The 23,926-nt window shown below is 45.0% G+C and overlaps 1 protein-coding gene across 1 annotated transcript in view; it reads left to right on the top strand.

The window, feature by feature from the left end:
* The window catches only part of Fam171a1 (family with sequence similarity 171 member A1), a 125,801-nt gene extending 104,330 nt beyond the window's left edge, over positions 1 to 21,471 (top strand). Inside the window, exons 6-8 of the mRNA XM_059263595.1 lie at positions 13,473 to 13,589; positions 16,803 to 16,917; positions 18,543 to 21,471. Of these exons, the coding sequence (XP_059119578.1) occupies positions 13,473 to 13,589; positions 16,803 to 16,917; positions 18,543 to 20,232 (1,922 nt within the window). The 3' untranslated portion in view covers positions 20,233 to 21,471. The remainder of the gene's footprint in view (positions 1 to 13,472; positions 13,590 to 16,802; positions 16,918 to 18,542) is intronic.
* Positions 21,472 to 23,926: the final 2,455 nt, after the last annotated feature.

The following is a 23,926-nucleotide window of genomic DNA, read 5'->3' as shown; positions in this document are numbered from 1 at the left end:
CTTCTACACACCTGTTTTGGTTTTGTAGTTTGCTATGAGCTATAAGCTCACCTGTGGTGGCCCGTTTTGTGTGTCAACTTGACACAGCTAGAGTCATCAGAGAGAAAGGAGAGCATCAGTTGAGGAAATGCTTCCATAAGATCCAGCTGTAAGGCATTTTCTCAATTGGTGATCAACAGCTGAAGGTCCAGCCCATTGTGGATGCTGCCATCCCTGGGCTGCTGGTCCTGGGTTCTAGAAGAAAGCAGGCTGAGCAAGCCATGGAAAGCAAGCCAGTAAGCAGTACTCCACCATGGTCTGTGCATCAGCTCCTGCCTTCAGGATCCTGCCCTGTCTGAGTTCCTGTCCTGACTTCCTTTAGTGATGAACAGCAATGTGGAAGTATAAGCCAAATAAACCCTTTCCTCCCCAATTTGCTTTTTGGTCATAGTATTTTGTCAAAGCAATAGAAACCCTAAGACAAGTTGGTACCAGGGACTAGGGTATTGCTGTGCTAGGCCTGACCATGCTTTTGTTTGAAGGAATATGGACTTTGGGACTGTGAATTAGAAAAACCACTTTAAGTGCTGCTTAATGGGCCATACTAGTAGAGCATGGAAGACAGTGGTGCTGAGTGTGATTTGAACTGTGGGGGCCTGGCTCAAGAGGTTTCAGAGGAGAAGAATTTTAGTGTGTTGTCTAGAGATTCTTCTTCTGATATTTTGGTGGAAAAAAAAAAGTGACTGCTTTTTGCTCTTGTCTGAAGAGTCTGCCTGAGGCCAAAGTAAGAGATTTGAATTATTTCAGTTGGCAGAGGAAATCTCAAAACAGCCTAGTATAGACTCTGTTGTGTGGTTACTAGTTAGTGTTCATGCTTATAATGATTTATAATGAAAAGGAGCATGCGGAGGAGAAGGGGAGCACCAGGAAGTGAAGTGGAGCTAAATCCTGAGTTCAAGGAGATAAACAGATTAAGAAATGGAATAAAGGGAGTGGTGACCTTAGGGCAAGAGGCCACCTAGCTAAGTTTCCAACTTGTGAAAAGAAATTAAAAACGTACAGCCACGTGTAGTGGTGCACACCTTTAATCCCAGCACTCCAGAGGCAGAGGCTGGTGGATCTCTGAGTTTGAGGCCTGATCTACAGAGCAAGTTCCAGAACAGCCAAGCTTGAGGCCTGATCTACAGAGCAAGTTCCAGAACAGCCAAGCTTAGGCAGTAAAGGAAACCACCGAAAACAGAAAGTCAGTGAAGATATAGTTGAACCAGGGGGCCATGTTTCAGCCCCAGTAAGCAGCAGGACTGGGCAGCTTTGGCCAGGTAATTCTGGAGTTAAGGACAGAAGAAAAAAGCTATAGAGTTTGCCTCCATGACTAAGGAAAGCCTCTGAGGCCAGACATGTATCAGGGGGTGTCCCTAGAGAGGCCATTTTGTGAAGCTGTGAAGTTGAAGCCTGGATTGCCTTGGAGACCCCAAGACGTTAGAGATGCCAGAGTCATAGTTTACCTCCTGAGGAAAGCTGCTGACAGGGAGTGGAACCCGCCCAAGAGAAAGAAGTGTGTTGTAGTCAACAAGGCTGAAAAAAGTTGGAGATGTGAAGAGCATTTCCAGATTAGACACAGAGATATAAAGTTTGGAGTTTGCCCATCTGATTTTTGGTCTTGTTTTTGTCTAGTATTTCTTCACTGTGCTCCCTTTCCTACATTTTAGAATGATAGTGTATATCCTTTGCCATCATACGTTGGAAGTATGTGATCTGGGTTTTTTTTTTATTTTGATTTTATAGGGTGTTATAGTTAAGAGATTGCTTGAATCTCAGAAGAGACTTCAAACTGTGGACTTTTAAACATTGTTGAGACTGTGATAGACTATGGGGACTTTTACAAAGTTGGACTGAACGCATTTTTATGTTATGATATTGTTACAAGCTTATGGGGGTGAGGGAATGGAATGTGGTGGTTTGAAAGAAAAAATGGCCCCCAAAGGGAGTGGCACTATTAGGAAGTGTGGTTTTGTTGGAGTGGGTGTGGCCTTGTTGGAGGAAATGTGCCACTCTGGAGGCAGGTTTTGAGGTCTCATATATGCTCAAGCCACACCCAGTGTCTCAGTTCACTTCCTGTTACCTGCAAGATGTAGAACTCTCAGCTCCAACACCACATCTGCCTACACACCACCATGTCCCACCCGCCATGATAATAATGAACCAAACCTCTGAACGGTAAGCCACCCCAATTAAATGTTTTCCTTTATAAGAGTTGCCATGGTCATGGTGTCTCTTCACAGCAATAGAAACCCTAAGTGAGACATCATCTAAACTGGAGTATCATTAACAAATATGTTTGTGGGCCTGGTACATACATTGACTATGCAAGTTCATGCACCTGTGTGCATGCTGTGATGTCCAGAGAAGGATGTCGGGTGTCTTCCTCTGTGATCCACCTGTCTCTATCCCCAATGCTAGGGTTACAGTCACAGGAAGCCACACTTGCTTGGCTTTTTACATTGGTGCTGGGGATCCAAACTCAAGACCTCATTATTTCCCAGCAGATGTTCTTACCCAGTGAGCCATCTTTCCAGCCTCCAACACATGATTTTTAAAAAAAAAAAAAAGAAAAGAAAAAAGTCCAATGCATTATATGGTAGACTTCTTTATTTATTTTTGGAGTGGTTTTGTGCATTCATTGAGTCTGAAATTTCTGTCAATGTTGGAGATTGGCCTGCCCTTAAGCAGGTTGCTAGAAAATGAGATGTTTGAAGCCTACCTTCCAACATGATGTTAAGACTTCGAGTCTTAAAAGACCTAACATTCTGCCATGAATAGGTGATGATCTTGAGACTGTGGTTCTTCAGCCTCTCTCCTGGATCACCCCTCTCAAACCACCTGTGTGTGCATGTGCATAGGCACACAAGCATGCAGAACAGCTCAGCACATTCAGACTGCTTTGCATTGGAAGTTGTGGCAAAAGGACCCCGGCTGGCTCCTCCATATACCACACAGATGTGATCATCCACAGCAGCCCACACATTTCAGATATGCAGTATGAAGTTGGCCACAGTGGAAGGGGAAGAAAAAGTTAAGGCCACAACTGAGAAAAATTGGACCCAATCAAAATGTAATATAATGTAGTCATTCTTATCTGGATACATTGGATTTCTATAAGCCAATGTCTTTCATCGTTTTCAGGCCAAACCTGAGATGGGGATACCATCTTTCCTATCAGAAAACAGCTGGAGCTTAGCCCAGGGAGTGCTCAGTGCACACGGTATCTGGGCCTGGGTGTGGAGATGAGAGGGTGCAGACTACCAAGCTTCCCTTCCCGGGATAGGGATCTCCGTGCATGGGAGGACCCTTCACTGAACATGAAGTTACCTGGGGGCACTAAGCAAAAGCCACTTTGGGCCGGGCGGTGGTGGCGCACGCCTTTAATCCCAGCACTCGGGAGGCAGAGCCAGGCGGATCTCTGTGAGTTTGAGGCCAGCCTGGGCTACCAAGTGAGTTCCAGGAGAGGTGCAAAGCTACACAGAGAAACCCTGTCTCGAAAAACCAAAAAAAAAAAAAGCCACTTTGGCTCCTGCTTTGTTCAGCCTACCTGTCACTTTGGGGATCTCTGATTGTTGTCTTTGAATTCTCTGCCAATATTTTAAAAACAAAACCAGACTTGCCTTGGAGTGCTAAGCCTGGATTTCCTTTTTTACAAATCGAACAAGTGCTAGAGAGATGGCTGGAGGTTAATCCCCCAGGCCCACGTGGTGAAAGGAAAGAACTGACTCCAGCAAGTTGTCCTTCGACCTCCACAGGAGTGCCATGGTATGCATGCACACACAAAATACGTGTAAACGCTAGAGAGATGGCTCAGTAGTTAAGAGCATTTGCTGCTCTTCCAGAGGACCTGAGTTTGGTTCTCAGTACCAACTCAGGTGACTCACAACCCCCTAGAAGTCCATCTCCAGGAAATATGACTCCTTCTGGCCTCCATGGACACCCTCACACACATTTTATACACTCACACAGACACATGCATTATACATATAAATAAAAATAAATCTTTTAAAATAAATGTGACAAAAAATTTAATTGAACAATTCATTTGTCTTTTTTAAAAATTTTTCCCTTTTTGTGTGGGTGTTTTGTCTACATGTATGTCTGTGCACCACAGTGCCCGCGGAGGCCAGAAGAGAGTGTCAGATCCCCTGTGACTGGAGTTACAGGTGGTAGTGAGCCACCGTGTGGGTGCTTAGGATCAAACCTGGGTCCTCCGGAAGAGCATCCAGTTCTCTTACCACCTCTCCCGCTCCAGAGCATGGATTTATTGAACATCATCTTCATGCCGGCACTCGCTCGTTCTCTCTCTCTCTCTCTCTCTCTCTCTCTCTCTCTCTCTCTCTTCTCTCTTCTCTCTCTCTCTCTCTCTCTCTCTCTCTCTCTCTCTCTCTCTCTCTCTCTCTCTCTCTCTCTCTCTGCTGCAGGCTCTGGGGATAAAGCAGTGAAGCAAAACAACTCAGGAAATGCTCCTCTGCCAAGGCTTTTGTTCTTAACTGAGGCAGTAAAGCCACGTGCGTGCGTGCGTGCATGAATGAAGTCAGGACCATAGGACAGTTAAGCAGAGTGTTGTAGAGGAGTGAATAAGCTGGTCAGAGCCTGTGGAGAGGAGACGTTTGAGCTGATAGCCTAAAGACACCTCGGTGCCTTCTCTGGAACTATTTTAGGGGGCAGGATAGGTGGAGATGCAGTGGTGCACCCCAGGGTCTTGATTTTGCAACAGTTTGGCCTCACACACAGCAGCCATGTTGCTGAGTACCCCTTTCCAACATACAACAACAAGCTTTCTACACTCATTTGACCCTATCAACCCCTGGTATGGTCTGCCAAGGCTGAATTACATCCTGAACAGATGATCAAAACTACTTACAAAGGCGCTTTCAGCAGTGGCCACATTGTAGGAAATAGCATTGGGGTTTTTCAGAAAGTCCTCCAGCCCTAACAAGGTCTACATATCTGAAGGCTTTGCGATTGCAAATGCAGTCTGCAGGTGAGTGGCCTGACATTGCCCAGGAGCTTGTTGGAACAGCCGCCTTGGGCTTTCCTCCAGACCTACTGAACCACAGTACATACACACACACACACACACACACACACACACACACACACACACACACACACACTCCTCAGTCTTAGCAAGGCTTTCAGGGAGCTGTGGAGAGAAACAGGTTCCCTGTTGTGCCATTTTTCTAATGCAGAGGCCCACAATCCTATCTGCCAACCCCACTCGCTCCTTTGTGACTATTGTGGTGAGATTTGCTATTTGCTCGGTGGCAACTGAATATTGTAGTCGACACAGTGTATAATAAACCAAATTTCTCTCCAGGTAGGGCTAATTAATTTCATACCTTAGTGGTCTACGTTTTTGAAATCTCTATGTTGTAAATAGAAGATTCTTACTGTCTTTTAGCCACACAACCACGTATCTGGTACTTCTGGCTAGCTCTTTAGACAGGAGCTGTCCTTTAGTCTTTCAAAATCCTTGATGTTTCCCATTATAGCTCCTTTCCCAAAACTTATTTAACTTGTCAAGCCCTTAAAGGGGAAAACAAGCAGTTGTTTAAGTTCGGTTAATTTCTAAGATTAGCCAGATACAGTGGCACATGCCTGTCATCCAAACCCCTGACCAGCCTGGGCATGTATAAGACCCTTGGCTGGATCTCCAGCCCAAAAATAAACTAAGCAATTAAATTAAACAAATATTTTAATTTAGCTTTAGAAGTCTCAGGGGCCCGGGATTCACTTGTCCTGCAAGCCTGATGACCTGGGCTCCATCTCCAGAACCCACAGACAAAGCTAGATATGGGGGCACGCATCTGGGATCCCAGAATTTCTAGGGCAAGATGGGGGTGGAGCTAGGAGAATGTACCAGAAGCTCCTTGGGCCAGCAAGCCTGGTGTAGGAAGCACAGCAGCAGAAATGAGAGACCCTGCTTCAACAAGGCAGAAGACACGAACTGGCTCCCAGCCATTGTCTGCTAACACCACACACACACACACACACACACACACACACACACCTGAAAACTTTCAAAAAGTTAATCTCTACCTCAGAAACTACCATAAAATATTAAAAGCATGTGTTGAGTGACTCCAGACTTCAAACACAGGGTCCTTGGCTACCGTGACTTGTCCTTCATTTTATTCTTGTTGAGACCAGTCCTGAAATCTGCTTGTTCAAAGGAAACAAAACATCCCATATAACTTCTGCTCTTCTGATTTCTAAAAAAAAGAGAAGTAATTACTCAAGAAATATTTTGCTGCCCGACGGTAGGACACACCTTTAAGCTCAGCACTCAGGGAGGCAGAGGCAGACAGATCTCTGTGAGTTCAAGGCCAGTCAGAGCTACACGGAGAAACCCTGTCTCAAAAAAAGAAAGGAAGGAAGGAAGGAAGGAAGGAAGGAAGGAAGGAAGGAAGGAAGGAAGGAAGGAAGGAAGGGAAAAAGAGAAAAGGAAAAAAGAAATATTTTGCAATATAATTAACAGAGGATGTTTGCTCTTAACTGATTTCATAGGAAAAATCATTCCAGAAAAGGTAACTGACCTATTCAAAGCCTGTCTCTTCTTTTTCAGTACTGTAACTGTAGAAATGGTGAGTGCTGCTGCTGCTGTATGGTAAATGTAGCTCAAGAGCTCCAACACTCTTTTATAGTCTGTTTCCATTATTCTCTTTGGAGCTGAGGTCTCACCAGTCGGTCCAGGCTGATCTTGAACTGACCCTACTCCTGCTCAGGTTCTATAGTGCTGGGGTTACAGGTGTGCACTACCATGCCCGACTGAGGTTATTAAATGTGCAGTAAAACTAGAGTTTGACCTTGAGACTTGCGTGGGTACAGTTGGTAGAGCGTTACAGTAGAGGAAATAACCTTAAGTAGTATAGACTGAAGCCTAGAGGCATGAAGTGTCCAGCTCCAGGAGACATCGGCGTATTGAGGCATCCAGATGAGCTTAATGATGGCGGCGGAGGTGTGGGGGATGTCATGATGGCGATGTGAGGATGAGGAAAAAGGATGTCCACAGCAGCTTGCTTCATGTTTTCTGAAGACCATTGTGCCTCAAACAAGCTGTGCTCACTCCATGCTGAATATTCAGCCAGAGCCACCAGAGCCCGAGAGAGGAAATAGCTATTGGCCAAGGCCAACAGCAGTGAGGCAGGACGGCAGTGGGTTTCTGTTGTCTGAGATCATCCTGTGTTGCATAGGTGACCTCATCGCTCATCATGAGTGTTTCAGAATGCTGCACAGTCAAACTGGGTGTGGGAGTAGAAATGGCTACGCTCTGCAATGTGAACGATAATCGTTTTTAATTGATAGAATGGTCTTGAGATGGGTTTCCTGGATGGTTGCAGAATCTAGTAGAACTTATTCAAACTTCGTGCAGAAAGAATATATCAATTAGAATACATTAGTAGTCAGGTGTAAGGTACCAAATACATGTGTTGAAGTGCCCAGGCCAATTACTATGGAAATAGGAAGCAGTTGCCTTCAGAATCTTCAATGACTAGAAGACATGAAGGACATGTGCTTCCTCTTCTGAGCATCTGGGACATGTCTTCAGTTCACTCAGCTAGAAAGTGACCAGGCTGGGATTCACACAGAGGGTCCCTTATGCTTTGAAAGTCACTGGTGAGATCAACTGGCCCTGTGTATTGCTGGGCATTCATCCACTCGGTACTTTGAAGTCTAATGATAACAAGTCTCAACATGAGAGTAAAGTCATGTATTATTGTGTGTTACCTAATATGCAAGGGGTCAAGTTCAGTGTGTGATCTGTTCTAGTGTGGTTGGGTTCTGCTTATAATTTCTTTAACTCAGTGATGTTCATAATATCAGATCTTTGTGCTTATTACCAAACATGTGTTAAGCTGAAGTAGTGTGCCTGTTAAAGAGGAGTACCAGGCAGAATAAATATGCCAAGCAGGAACAGCAAGAGAAATCTGGGCTCTTTCGGCTTCTTTCAAATGAGGTGTTTGATTTTGAGTAAACCCTTTTTCATATTTTAGAGTCCTTTTGCCTTTGGGGAGACACTTGTTCAATGTTGGAACTCACTTTTCTTTATAAGTCATATATAGAAGTTTACTTTGTTGTAGCATGGTAACCAAGCAGGAAAGTGGCACATCAGTGATTTGTAGAGACCCCATCCCATCTTACAGATAAGCATGAAGTATCCTATTTGATGGGTACTATATGTCAGAATCAAAATGCAGCTCCCATGTTAAGAACCCATAGTGCTTCGAACACAGTAAACCTTGCCAGCTAAGTCCATAACAAAGGCACTTCCAAAAGATGAAGACACATCACCCATTCTTAAAAATATTTCTGAATCTTTCCTTGGTGTGTAGTTTAACTTTTTTTTTTCTTTCTCTTTTTTTTTTGTTTTGTTTTTGTTTTTTTGTTTTTTTGAGACAGGGTTTCTCTGTGTAACTTTGGAGCCTGTCCTGGAAATTGTTCTGTAGACCTAGCTGGCCTCAAACCCACAGAGATCCGCCTGGCTCTGCCTCCCGAGTGCTGGGATTAAAGGCGTGTGCCACCACCGCCCGCCTGTGTAGTTTAATTCTTAAGGATAAATCAGACAAAAAAAAATACCAAATTTGGGTTCAGAGTGCTACTGTTTGATAATTGGGTTGACCTCCTGTTCTTACACTGCCTGAATATATTATTTTAGACACCATTTTGATAAGGAGATGGTAACAGAGGGCTAAACATGGCAAATTGGGCATGGCAACGATAAAGGAGCAAAACTTGGTAATAATATCATGGCATATAAGAAAGGAACAGTGAGCATGTAGGCAGTAGAAGAACTATTTATCATAAGAGCAATCAGTCACATCCAGAATTCTCAATTCTGGCTTCCTAGGGGCACTGAACCTAGAATTGCCGTTGATCATGACCATGACCTCAAGTTACCAAGAAAAAAAATTTGTATCTGAATCAAAATTACATGTCATCTTTGGTATTTGTGTCAAACCTTCTCAAACGTTGGCAGGTGCAGAAGAATAGCCCCATGGGAAGGAGACTTTGCCTCCATTCCTTTGAACGGCTTACCTTTGCCTGTTGGATAGATTCATTTTTACTCAAGATTCCATTAGAAAGAGTTCAAATAGCTTTAAAGCCATTTGAAAATTGATTAGCTAGAAAATTCCAGTTTTACAGCATTTCTTTCCTTGATGCTGGCAGAGGAATCACATGACCTTCACCCACAAACAGTATTAACCACAGGCTTATGTCACCCTGCTGACTCCTGAGATACCCACTCAGCACAGGTTGATGACGAAGTTGCACCTATGTGGCCTTTGCACATTAAAGCCGCCCTGGCTGGGGCTGGCAATGCACTAGAAACTGTAGGTCCTGCCTATCTGCCATCAACAAGTGATAGCCTTGACCTCTGTGTATCCCAGCAGTAGCCTCAACTGCCTGTATATGAAGAGGACACAGAAGGAGTAGTTATAAGCCTTAAAAGGAAGCCATGGGAAGAGGATGAAAAGGAGAAGGCTAGGGGAAGATAGAAAGACAGACCAGATGAAGTAGACCCAAAAAGGCCAGGCAGTGTGGTACATTGGGGCCGCTCTGTGATTGGATCCCAAAGGTGGGAATCTTCATCAGGACAGTCCTTTCACAGAGGCAATGTTCAGCAGTACCCAGAGCCATCCAAAAGGTGGCCTCACCAAGTGACAGCTGGATCTTTCTTCCACTCATAAAGGAGGAAAACCTGGTTCCTGCCTTGTGCTGTCTGAATAGGGCTGGTGTCCACATGGGTGCACATGAAAGTGCCCTTTCAAGCACCCTGTTCATAGCACCCAGCCAGCCCATAACGTCATTCAACACCGGGCCCTTTAAGGAGCTTTGGCTGCTCTGCCATTGGTTTCGCCTGTAAAGAATCCAAGTCTTGTTCCCACCTTAAGCACAATAACCACTTCTGTGCACCAGTGTACAGGTGGGAAACCCTCCTCCTGCTGCTGCCCAGGTGGGAAATCCTCATCGTCCTGCCACAGCAGCAGGGTCTCAGTAATGAGAAGCATATGTTTCCAGCACACAGTTCATTAATTCTTGTGTTTCCTGTAGCCTTCCCTCTCACAAAAAAACCAGAAATTTTGGAAAATGCTCTTGCTAGTAACAGCATGCTCAAATCCCACAACAGTGTCACACTTTTGTCACTATCTGTGTGTGCATTTTATAGAAAGCATGCCAAAGTTAATGACTCTTCCCCGGCTGGCTTCATTCCCTTCCATTTGGAAGGGGAGCATACCATTTTAGTCACACTCCTACTAGGCTAGCTTTCCTGTCGACCACACCCAGGCTTTCTCAGAAGGATACTGGTGCTGTTTTTTGAATTGTGCCTCTAGGTTCCACTCAATGTGCAGTTAGTTCCTACTCTGTAAATATTTGTAGGTACTTAGCAGAAGACAAGGGGTATAAAATACATAGGGCAGCATTCTCAGAGCTTGTAAAGCTGATGGAGCTCAAACTTAAAACATGTTTACAGCATGTGTCTTAGGAAAATTATGATACAGTAAAAGCTTTTCCTAGGAACGAAGAGATGTAGAATATGCAGATGTATGAGTTCTCCCCAAACTCAGATTTGCATCTTTTTGAATAGAAGAAAAGCTCTAGGAGGTTAGAACTACAGTAGCAGTCAGTCATGAGGACTAGCTAGGCAGGGCCTAAGCAGAGGGCATGGGACCATAGCTGTCCTTTGTTTACAGGTTCCCATAGCTTCCTATTGTTAATGGTATTTATTTCAAGATCGATGCAGGCAAATGCAAAGCTTCTTCCCAGCCTTGGCCCATCTGCTACCTCCTGTTCCCCCTGAACCTGACTGCCCAGTCTTTGGTCCACTGTTTCATGCTTCTGCATGCTGTTCCCTTTCCTGGGTGTCTTCTTCTCTCTCCTGGCTCCCTCCCCATCTGTTGTCCTTACTGACAAGCCCTGCTCCACCACCCCAGGTGACACTATTTTCTTGACGTTCTCCCCAAGCACTTAGGATATCTTTAGCAGATGGCCTTTCCGTGTTCCACTGGAAGCAGCACTATCACTTCTAGAATCTTCCAGGCTGAAAAAGGGACCAGTGAGCTGGGCAGTGGGTGTGGGCGTGGGATATTGATAATACCTCCAGCCTACTTGGCTTGCCTCACATGTAACTTGGAGGAATTCTTCAAGTCTGCTTCAGTTGATTTTCTTGTATTGTAAAAGGCAACTTAGGCAGAGTTGACGGTTTGTTTATGAATGAACAGGAATTAGGACTCAGCTTCCAGCTCTTGTCTGCTGGATCCCATTTAGTATCCACCCCATTTGAAGAGCAATGACTCAAACATCTAATCTGGGGAAAGTGCAAACCAAAGAATGCATGGCTGCATCCTGGCTAAGCCGAAGATGCTGCCTGCTGTGCTTGTGGGGGAGCCTCTGCGTGGGAGTGGGTAAGGTATGTGAGTCATGGCAGTAGGAGAGGATGAGGGGGTGATGGGAGCAGCTGAAAATTATCCATTCTCTTCTTCGGGAGAAACTTTCTTGCCCGGTATAGAAACTCTTCTCTTGACTGTGTTCAGTGTCTTCTGTTTCTATTTCCCTAGAAGGCCTGTGGAACTACTGGTTCTCTCTGATGCTAAGTGGTCTCCGAGTGGACCTGATTCATGATTCAGGAAATGAGTCGAAACTGGGCATCTATGGTCTCACACTCGTTTTAGAAACCTTTGAGCTTATATTGTGCTCTGACTTGAACCAAAATCACTACAGCCATGGTCTAGCCTGTGGCATTTGAAAGTCACAAATGCAGAACTCTTGCTATGTCTGGCTTCCCCTGCCTTCCTGCCTTGTGTTGCTGCCGCGCAGAGGAGGTGGGTATAAGGTAGGAAGCATCACCAGGCACCTTTCCACCCACTCCATTTGAGTGTTGCCATAGCAACTAATAGCGCCTAGAAGCAGCCCAAGTGTTGTTTTGTTTTGTTTTGTTTCTTCCTTTAGTATGAAAAAAAAAAAATCTACTTTTGCCTTAGCAGTATGTGAACCTGGAATTTGGGGGCATAAATAAATAAGATATTTGGCACACTTGATCCAGTGAGGCCTATAGTACTCCAGGATTGTACATGTGGTGGTTTCAGGTGCTCGGTGATTGCAGGCGTAGAGGGGGCTCAGAAGGATCCCTGTGTGTACAGCCCATGCCACCATGCTGGTTCAGGAGAGGTGTGCACAAGCCTTGCGAGGGCTTAGATGATGGCTGCCTCCCTCTTGCCTTCTGCCTGCAGTGGCCATCAAAGGCCTCAATACAGGGTTCCTGCTGCTGGTGGGCACGGTTGCCATGTGGGCTAGGAAACAGTCCAATAGCCCAGAACTCGTTCATTGCCATCAGTAAGCCTTCTCCTCCACACTTTAGAGAAGAGCAATGCCAGCAGTCTCCAGGAAGGCCTATGGGAATGTGGCATGATACAGCAGAAGAAACAGCCCCAGCCTTGGAGTTAGTCAGACCCACATCCCTTTGTGCTGTGCTCATAGCACCCAGGCCTTGGGAAACTTTTAAAATCCACTAGTCCTCAATCTCCCCATCCCCCTAAAAAAGGAAACGAAATCATATGGTGTGGAGTTGTTGTGAGAATTATAGATAACGAATATAAGACATCTATACTGTTGTGAGCTGGTACACAGCAGATTTTCCTTAATGGGAGCTTTTTAAAATTGTTGCCTACACCAGACTTACTCAGAATGTACAAAGACAGCATCGACGAATGGATATTTTTAAATTTAAGGCTGGGGATGTGGTTCAGTGGTAGAGTAATTACCTAGCATCCCTGGCATTGCCAACATAGATAAGAGAGTAAATAAATCTGTTCTAAATAATTGAAACATAGCCTTAACTGAGGATAAGAAATGTGTTTATTTGCTTGAAGGTAAATACTGTAACAGCTCTGGGTTCCCCTTTTCCTACCTCTACCAACCCCCAGCACACTGCTGTCATTGCTCTGTGATATTTCTGAACTCCAACGGCTTCTACTAAGATTTTCTGTGTTTGTAAAGAGAAGTGGTTGATAAAGTGGCTGAAACTCATTTAGCTGATAAGACAAAGAAAACCCAAAACTGTTCACCTTTCCCTGAAGGAGAGTTGCAAAGACTTTACAGAAAGTTGTTTACAGTCTTCAGATGACAGTGTGACTATCGAAGCCAGTGGTTCTCAACCTTCCTAATGCTGTGACCCTTTAATCCAGTTCCTCATGTTGTAGTGACCTCCAACCATAAAATTATTTTTGTTCCTACGTCATAACTATAATTTTGCTACTGTTACGAATCGTAATGTAAATATCTGATGTGCAACTCCTGTGTGGGTCATGGCCCACAGGTGGATAACCACTAGTCTAGGCTATCCAGCAAGTTGGGAATATGGCATTTAAAGTGACTTTTGTAAACATTTATGCCTGCAATAGGAGTTACCCATGTGCCCTGCTGAAGTTCTTTTCTGAATCCCACAGGAACGTGGCTAAAGAGTGGTCTGGGCCTCGTGCACCAGGAAGGCAGCCAGCTCACGTGGACGTACATTGCTCCCCAGTTGGGGTACTGGGTGGCAGCCATGTCTCCTCCCATCCCAGGTAACACAGAGCCAACAGTGGTGGTGATCTGAGTGGGTGTCTTTGGGGGGGTCTGAGCTCAGTATTCGTTTAAAAATAACTTCAATGGGCAGTTCCCATCCATTTTTTTACAACATCAAATGATAGAGAAGGCTATTTTGTGGGGTGGGGAGTTGTGGCTGGAACTTTCCCATGGAGGTCGGGCATAATGCATGGAAATGGTCCTGTCTCCAGTCCCGTTTTGCTCGGACAGGACAGCAGCCATAGGGAATTCTTCAATGAAAGTGCGCAGGCTTCGACCTCTTCCCTGATTCCTGAAACAGCTGTGGCCTGGTGTGTATGCAAACTTGCAGGCCAAGCACTCAGCAAGAAGCCACTACCAGGGCTTCTTGAGACAAACTGCTTGGCTTAGCATTTCTGAACAACTTCAATACAAGCCATCTGCCCAATGTGCAAAAGAATAACCTTCAGTTAGGATATGTAGATTGACTCCTATTTAGGACGTGACATATACGTGTGTGTTTGTGTGTGTGTGTGTGTGTGTGTGTGTGTACATATATGTATATATACTTATATAATCCCAGTGGTATTCCAGAATAATGTGCTTCTTCTGAGAATTCTTTCTAGGGATGGCTCCCATCCTTTAAAAGCCTTTAAAAAGCCAAGCCTCTTGGATTGCCACCTTGGAAAATTCGCTTTCCTCAACAGTGTTTATGCTCAGAGTACATCTTGGTTTTTTACTTGTGTTTTTTTTTAACACATGTTAAAACACATGTAGTTCTAGATAGGGGATTGAAGTGGGTTAAAAACATGCTGTGATTAAACGGTACCACTTACAAAGTCACCTTCAATGCATTCCCAAATGAAGACTCAAAATATTTTAGCAACGGAATTAATGTTGAACCGCTAGGATTCATGCTTCGACTCCCAAGTAACTAAGAGGATAGAGGCATTCCTAGACAGGTGTGGAAAAACCTTTCGCATGGATACCCCATTCCCATCTGAAAAATTGACACTCTCGAGTGCTTTTCTCAGAGGCAATTGTTCTCACAGCATTGCCAGCATGAGCCTGGCACAGAAACACCCCATTTCCCTAATACCAAGTATCAAAAAGTAGACCAAGAAAAAGAGAGAAGGGAAAGAAATACCTCAGGTACCAGAGTAACAGCCACAAAGTCCAGGTATTGAAGTGAACCTTTTTTTTTTTTAAAGATAGATTTCAAATAACTGTGGCTGTCAGTTTTCCCACCATGCAGCAGATTATTAATATTAATATTAATATACGCTTTTATAAAGAGGAAAGCAAGGGCTGCTCAACACAAGTCTCCCAGGAGTTTCCATGCAGTGAAGGAAGCAGCTCAGAGCTGTGAAAAGCAACCCCACCCCAGCCCGACCGTGCGCAGCATGGGGATGCGCACACGGGTAACCTCACCACCATGGCTTTTATTAAAATACATTGCAGTGGTGCTGTGCCTCCCTGAGCCCCAAACCAAGAAAAAAAAACAACTAGGGTTTTCTTCTTCAATTCTCTGCTTAAGCAGGAACTGAAGTCTAGCTGTGAGTTTTATGATGATTTCTTTTGGCAAAGGCTAAAATAATTACATTCTGAGTGCTTAGCAAACCAAAGTTTAGCTCCTTGAGACTAGTTTTATGTACCCAGAGTCTTTCCCCCGACACACACTCTTCTCTCCTTTTTTTTCTATAAGGAGGACCAAATCCAATGTCTTTGAACATTACCTTTGTATTAAGATGTCCTGTGAACAGTTAAGGCAGTGTGAACCCATTGCCGTCACTCACCCCACTTTCCCACCCCACTAAGTGGGTGTATTGGAGGGAGGATGTCCTTCTCTTCTGGACTCAGGAAATGCCACTGATTCCAAAGCCTGGTTAACTTCCTTGGATTCATTTATCTCTCGGGAGGATCTGGGCCAGGAGTGCTGGCAGAAGCTCCTGTCGTCCAAGCACGAGTGGGGTGAGGCAGAAGAATCGCTGCAAGTTCAAGGCCAGCCAGGGCTTATAGGGACACCCTGGGAAAGGAGAGAAAGGCAGGGAATGAGAATTTGTCCCCTTAAAAAATATGTCTAAAAATCTGTCATTGAACATCAAAAATAATTTTTTTTAAAGATTTTATTTATTTATCATGCATACAGTGAGTGTTCAGCTTGCAGGCCAGAAGAGGGCACCAGATCTCATTACAGATGGTTGTGAGCCACCATGTGGTTGCTGGGAATTGTACTCAGGACCTCTGGAAGAACAGCCAGTGCTCTTAACCTCTGAGCCATCTCTCCAGCCCCCTCAAAAATAAATTTTTAATAAAGCAAATGGGTGCTTGTTTATAAACAATATGAAGCCACTGTGTCCCTTCTGTACACCTCAGAAAACTGGGCAAGAAGAAATGCCTAAGTCTTCTCATTCGGAGGTTTTGTTACCAATCTTAACATGTAAGCCAGAATTACTTCACTCTTAACTCTAGGAGACCAGATTCACATTGCCCTTAGACATTAAGAGCAAAACTTAAACACGCCCCTTGGGGTTCTTTACAGGTAAATTAAAAGTTGTTTGTTTTGTATGTCTCTCCAGATCTTATCTTTAAGTGCTCAAGAGGTCTATGGCCATACAAGCTTAGCCTTGTTATAAATAAATAAAATTAAAAAAAAGATAATGTGGATGACTATTTTAAATAGGAAAGCATTTTGGTCAGACTTGACTTTGTAATGTCACGGTAAATTTATATCATACATTTAAAGTGATTCATTCAGGCAAAGAATGTTCTGTACGGCAGTAATTGCCCAGGAAAAGCAGGAATAAAATCATTACCATTTTTTCCTACCTTGTAAAATCCCCAGATTCTTGGTTCATCTCCGAAATGAGAATCTACTCAATGGTTTATCCTGCATTCATTTTCTTTTATTAAAAGATCATGTATTTAGAATGCTGAGCATGCTGCTGAGAGAGACTCGCTTCTAAGTGAGGAAACAAGAGCATTTCATGGATACAAGCGCATTTCATTCTTGAGCGTCAGGGACTACTGGCCACTGAAGTGCTGGCGATCGTCATGGGCAGGAGGGATGGTACCGCAAGTGTATCGTCCAGGGGGTGTTTCTCACTGGCCACAACTCTGTCCCTCAGGCAGGAAGAGTTTTTTTAAAAAAGTCAAAACATTCTCAACTTATTATCCCTATTCTTATTTGAAGGAATTCAAAGTTCTAAAGTGAGATTTTTCTGACTTTCTAGGTCCCGTTGTGACACAGGACATTACCACGTATCACACGGTGTTTCTTTTGGCCATTTTAGGAGGAATGGCTTTCATTCTCTTGGTTTTGCTGTGTCTCCTTTTATATTATTGCAGGTAAAGTGTTACCATTTTTGGCAATATATTTGTTTAATGTAGAATTTCTCATGCAGTTGGTATTTGGAAGTCCTTCTTCTCCTCCTCCTCCTCCTCCTCCTCCTCCTTCTCCTTCCCCTCCTCTCCCTCCTCCTCCCCCTCCTCCTCCTCCTTTTCCTCCTCCTCCTCTTATCTTCCTCCTCCTCTCCCTCCTCCTCCCCCTCCTCCCTCTCCTTCCCCTCCTCTCCCTCCTCCTTCCCCTCCTCCTCCTCTTATCTTCCTCCTCCTCCTCTTCCCCCTCCTCCCTCTCCATCCCCTCCTCCTCCTCCTCCTCCTCCTTCTCTTCCCCCCTCCTCCTCCTCTTATCTTTCTCCTCCTCCTCTTCCTCCTCCTTCTTCCTCCTCCTTCTCCTCCCCCTTCTCCTCCTTCTCCTCCTCCTTCGACTTCTTCTTTCTTTTCCCCTAAACTATATTAGTTTTTCTCATGAGAGATCACCTAGAACTCAAACATGTAATCTAAGATGCAGATGAGCCCACAGGTTATGTGATAACGTTAATGTTTCGGGTATGTTTAGATGCTGTTAAGGGAGTTATAAGAGCTGAGGGGTTGGGGAGATGCCTCAGTGAGTAAGCGCTCTTTCTGTGCAAGCTTGAGAGCCCGAGTTCAAATCCCTAGCACCTATGTCAAAAGATGAGTATAGACATACTCACACCTGCTGTATTCCTAGTGCTGTAGGAGACTAAGACAGGAAAGCTTGCTGGCTGCCAAACTCACTCCAGATTCATTGAGAGATCCTAAAATAAGGTGGACAGTGGCAGAGAACATCCAACATCCTCCTCCATCTTACACAAGTGTGTACTGTGCATATGCAACACACACACACACACACACACACACACACACACACACACACACACACACGCTTAACAAGGGCTTGGGAAATAGCTCAGTCAGTAAAGTATTTGCTGTACAAGCATGAGACCCTGAATTGGAGCTTCAGAAGCCACATACAAAAGCTGGGCATGGTGACCCATGACATAATCCCCGCACTGGGGAGGCAGAAACAGTGTGTGTCCCTGAGGCTCACTGACCAGCCAGCCTAGCCTATTTGATGAGCTCCAGGTTAAATGAGAGAGCCTGTCTGAAATAATAAGGTGGATCATGCTTGAGGAACAATACTCAAAGTTGATCACTGGCCGCCACACACACACACACACACACACACACACACACACACACACACACGCAACCCTACACAAACACATACCAAAAAAGAAAAGAGCTTGGCAGCTGTTATACAGTTCATTCATAATACTCCTCAATCCTCACTCAGAGATGAAAATCTCATGATCAAAGCAAAATTATTCTTATTTTGATGCTGTATCTGTTACATTAGAAAGAATGTGTCGTTGACTCCTGGGTGTTGCCCATTGAATAGACAACTTGGCTTCTCTTACAAAATCCTGAACCTTCAATCCCTAGAGTTTTCTGCTGTGTGTTAAAACAAGAATGTGAGTGTGGCGTGAGGAGGCTTCCGGGTGCTTAGAAATGGTTTTGGTTTTCCTCACGGAAGTCGACGTAGGTTTACCTGGAACTTTGCCATCACGAGTCTCTCATTTGTGCCTGTGTCACCTGTTTGGTTGCAGGAGGAAGTGCTTGAAACCCCGTCAGCATCACAGAAAACTGCAACTCCCCCCGGCCCTGGAGAGCTCCAAGAGGGATCAGTCAACATCCATGTCTCACATCAACTTGCTGTTCTCTCGTCGAGCATCAGACTATCCTGGGCCTCTCTCTGTCTCCAGCCATAGCCGCCCAGAGGCCCCGGGGACAAAGGAACTGATGGGCGGGGTGCACTTAGAAATGATGTCCCCCAATGGGGAGGGAGACCTGCACACACCCATGCTGAAGCTCTCCTATAGTACCTCACAGGAATTCAGCTCCCGGGAGGAGCTGCTGTCCCACAAAGAAGAGAATAAAAGCCAAACATCCTTTGATAATCTGACACCGAGTGGGACACTGGGGAAAGACTACCATAAGTCGGTGGAGATTTTTCCCTTAAAGGCAAGAAAATCTATGGAAAGAGAAGGCTACGAGCCCCCGGGCAATGATGACTACAGGGGTAGTTACAATGCTATGCTCGCCCAGCCTTTATTTGAAAAGCAAGATCAAGAAGGCCTGGCATCGGCAGGAAGCAAACTCACCATTCAGGAACACATGTACCCCGCACCTTCATCCCCTGAAAAAGAGCAACTGCTGGACCGCAGACCTACTGAATGTATGATGTCTCGATCTGTCGATCACCTGGAGAGACCTACTTCTTTCCCGAGGCCAGGCCAGTTGATCTGCTGTAGTTCCGTGGACCAAGTAAATGACAGCGTTTACAGGAAAGTGTTGCCTGCCTTGGTCATCCCAGCTCATTATATGAAACTTCCAGGGGACCACTCCTATGTGAGCCAGCCTCTGGTAGTCCCCGCTGACCAGCAGCTGGAAATAGGGAGGCTCCAGGCTGAGCTGTCCAACCCCCATGCGGGAATCTTCCCACACCCATCCTCTCAGATGCAGGGCCAACCCTTGTCTTCCCAGGCCATCTCTCAGCAGCACCTGCAGGATACAGGTTCCCGGGAATGGGGCTCTCAGAATGCATCCATGTCAGAGTCTCTGTCCATCCCAGCATCCCTGAATGATGCAGCTTTGGCTCAAATGAACAGTGAGGTGCAGCTCCTGACTGAAAAGGCGCTGATGGAGCTTGGGGGCGGGAAGCCACTTCCACACCCTCGGGCGTGGTTTGTCTCCCTAGACGGAAGGTCCAATGCTCACGTTAGACATTCATACATTGATCTCCAAAGAGCTGGAAGGAATGGAAGTAATGATGCCAGTTTGGACTCTGGTGTGGATATGAATGAACCAAAATCTGCCCGGAAGGGAAGGGGAGACCCTTTGTCTCTCCAGCAGAGCCACCCACCTGTTCAGGAGCACCAGCAAAAAGAACCCAGAGCGCACGACAGCACGGCCTACACGCAGCTCGTGTACCTGGACGACATGGACCAGAGCAGCAGTGAGTGCGGGACCACAGTCTGCACCCCCGAGGACAGTGCTCTGCGATGCTTGTTGGAAGGGTCAGGTCGGAGGAGTGGGGGACAGCTGCCCAGCCTGCAGGAGGAGACAACCAAACGAACTTCTGACGTCCCCCTGGAGCCATTAGCCAGTCCCAACCAGAGAAGAGCTGCCAATGATGAAGATGAAGATGATGATGATGACGATGACCAAGGAGAAGATAAGAAAAGCCCCTGGCAAAAACGAGAGGAGAGACCCTTGATGGCCTTTAACATCAAATGAGCCATCATTGAGCCCCTAAATGTGGAATATAAAATTGCCAAATATCCTTTCTCATGGAAGCGCATACCTGTGTGTGGAGAAGCTTAAGGGTGAAAACCATGGAAGTCGACGCATTGACAGGGCTGCGTCAGTAGCAGGAAGAAATTAGGGTTATGGCTCAGAATAAAGGATGACTAACAAATGCTGCCCCTCCAGGAAGGTGGCTGGCAAACCTGTATGTCATTCCATGGACCTGACTTGTCCCAGAAGGGATGCTGACAAACCACATGTGGTATTGCCGTGCTCCAAGGATCACCTCAGTTCTCCCTCCGATTCTGGAAACAGATGGAACTCCTTTTGCATTGTTTGAATCCTCCGTTTTATCGCGATAATGCTACTGTGAAGCTTGGGAAATTGGGTGGCACGTAGTTTCCTGGAGTCAGCATTATCTCAAAGGAAAGCTATGCATTGCTGCTTCGTCTTGTTGCTTTGCTTACACTTTGCTTTGGTTGGGCTTCTCTCTCTTTTTTTTTTCCATGGGGGGTGCTTTTTTCTTTATAATACAAATGCAATTCAGTTGTAAAAATTTTATTTCCTTGTTTTAATCTGTTCTGCTTCTCTGTGGTTGATTTCAGTGTCTCTCTTCAGGAACTCCTGAGTGTCGTCTCTTATCATCCAAGCCTTTTAATGAAATTGTACTGAAATTTTTATCAGCTAAGAGTCCTTCAGTTCTGGTCCCATTAACTCCAAGTGCCTTTTTTACAGTGACAACAGACAGTCCCTCAGTTTTATGTTTTTTCTTAACCCTTTTAATTGAACTGCCTGGATTTTATATAAAGTTACGAAATGATACCTTTTTCTTTGAACTGCATGCTGCCAAGTGCCATTTGTGCTCAGCATCCTCATTCCCACGCAGTATACTCTCTAGTTATCATGTGTAATGTGGGTTCTGTTTAGCTAAGATAGACTAGAGGACGCTGTAAAGATGCCCGATCCTATTCCATCCCTTCGGCCACTGGCCACCGTTCTTGTTCCGCTGGCTGTTTGTATATAGGGTTATGTATTAACTCTGGAATCCTACGTGCCCGTCTTGCTCACCAAAGATGAGAGTATGGGCTGAGCAAGGGGATTGAATGTGACTATTCAAAACACTCTTATGTACTATCCAAAAGTGCCAGAATGACTCTTCTGTGCGTTCTCCTTTAAGAGCTGCTTGGTTGTCCCAACATGAAAACTCAAAATAAACTTGGAAGATGGAAAAAAAAATCTGTGTTCATTCTGATTCATTCTGGGCCATTGTCTGTTGGGAAATTGTCAATAGAGCTTTGCTGTTCATTCCTTGGAAGACTTCATATTTGGGGGTGGGGGTGAATGCATAAACACCCAGGAATTAGTACTGGGGTTTTAAAAAAAAATCTCCCTTTGTCACTCAAGAACACATGATAACATCCTGGTAATGTTTCAGTTAAGGAGAGATACCTGCATTCTATGAGAAACTACCTCTTTTATTTTTTATGCTGAAGATCAATTTGTCTTGCAACAGTTTCAGGAAGGTTTTGTTAAAATAGCCAAAGATATCCCAGATTTATGATGCTGTTCATCAGAATTGTTAATGGAGGGCTGAGGATGTAGCTCAGTTGGTAAAACGCTTGCCTGGCACCTGTGAAGTCCTAGTTTCCATTCCAGTACCACATAAAATCAAGTGGGGTAGTACACACCTATAATGCCAGCACACTATGGGAGAGGTCGGGACAGCCGTTCAGAGTCATCCTCAGATACATAAGTTCAAAGCCAGCCCTATCTCAAAGAAAGTTATTAATGGAGATGATGTCAGAATGTGAGAAAAAAAAATGATAGAAATAAATTAAGGCAGCTGTATTTGCTGTCAGCAGCTTTCATACCAAATCTTCATTTGTAAATTCCACATAAGTATAAAGCTAATGGAACTGATTTTTATTGTCTGAATTCTCAGATGAATTTTTTTTTTAACATTTTACTTTAACAGGAGAAAATTGTTGAGACAGTCCTGACAGTTGGACAGCTAAATGAATGAGACTGAATCAGTGAGGCCAGGCAGGCAGGGCTCCTGTAGTAAGCGCTGTTACCCGTAGGTGGCAGGTGAGGCCTTGCTGACTTTGCTAAGACTCCAAAAAGGACTCCTTTGTCAGTTCCCTAGAAGGGAAAAGTTACCTCTTCAGGAGCACCCAAAGCCAGACATAAGCCATCGGGTGGAGGGGGGAATGCTGGGAAGTCTCCCTGTGGCCGCTGATTCCCAGCCCTTTGCAGTTCTGCCTGTGGTGGCTGCCAATGGAATTACATTCTTGGTGTGTCAGTTTCCAGAAGAACCTTGCTTTAAGACATGTAACCTGTGGAAAGCACGTAACATACACATAACCTAAGGAAAGCATGTCACATATTAACTGTTCACTCTGGTTATGGAGAGCTGACAGGAAGATCTGGGGCATCAAGGACTGCCTCCTGACTTCTCCTTTGGTGATCCACGTCTCAGTGAGTTGTGATCCCATGGTGACAAGTACTGAGCAGACAGCACTTGTCACAGCGCACCTGGGTTTGCCAAAGGGGAACTGCTTCTCCCAAAGCGACTTCATTTCCTATTGGAGTTGTTCACAGTGAGGTCCAGACATTAATGCGTTTTTATCTCAGAATGCCAGCACGGATGGCCACACTAGAATCCTCTAAACAGCACCATGACTGCAGTCTTTAAACAATTCCTTCTTCCCTCTAGCCTGGGGAGGGCCATGATTGTGAAATCGGTCACAATATTTCACATCAATTTGCAGACAACCAAAGCCATGAAAGGCACCTTACTCATGCCACCTAGTGGTCAGTTCACATTTCCCTGGAAAAGAGCAAGGCCAACTCAGATGCTTGACTCTTGCAGTGGGTTGTGGGAAGGTGGGAAACATCCCTAGTTCCGTCTTCCAGGTAAGGTGGGAAATGGGAGAAGACTGAGGTGGTCCATGATGTTCCTGCCTGGAAACAAAAGTACTAGGGACAATAATGGGGTCGGTTTGATATTTGGGGGACAATTTTTATGTTATTCCTTTTTGTTTTACACCTAACTAACTAAATGGAGGCTTGCCGGCAAAATAAACAAAAGTTGCTCAACTGAGCCGGGCAGTGGTGGCACACGCCTTTAATCCCAGCACTCGGGAGGCAGAGCCAGGTGGATCTCTGTGAGTTCAAGGCCAGCCTGGGCTACAGAGTGGGTTCCAGGACAAGCGCAAAACTACACACAGAAACTCTGTCTTGAAAAACCAAAAAAAAAAAAAAAAAAAAAAATTGCTCGGCTGAGAGGAGTTGTACTGCTTATACAGACAGCAATCTGGGAAGGAATTTAAGTTATGGATGTTCTTAATCATAAAATACAGACTACTCTATTGTAAAATCTTCGACAGCTAAATCTGCCCTTAGTGATCATCTTAGCCAACCCATGTCATTGACATGGGCAATCTGGCACAAATGCTGTTATTTTCTTGAGTTAATGATTAAGATGAACTTGAATGCCAGTGCATCTCTTAGTCGCAGTCATGGAGTGACATCTTTGCTGAACAGTTTTAGAATCGGGATGAAAGTGTTCTTGACTCCTCAGTGCTGTCCGTCTCATAATGGACCCAGACATCACACCATTGTGAGACTGACTACTCTGAAAGAAAGTTAGCATGTTCTCCACCGCTCTTCTTAACAAATCAAG

Source organism: Peromyscus eremicus, chromosome 5 (genome assembly GCF_949786415.1).
Source record: "Peromyscus eremicus chromosome 5, PerEre_H2_v1, whole genome shotgun sequence".
In the NCBI taxonomy this organism is placed as follows: domain Eukaryota; kingdom Metazoa; phylum Chordata; class Mammalia; order Rodentia; family Cricetidae; genus Peromyscus; species Peromyscus eremicus.
The sequence above is the reverse complement of the archived record's forward strand: the minus strand, read 5'-3'. Positions and strand labels throughout refer to the sequence as shown.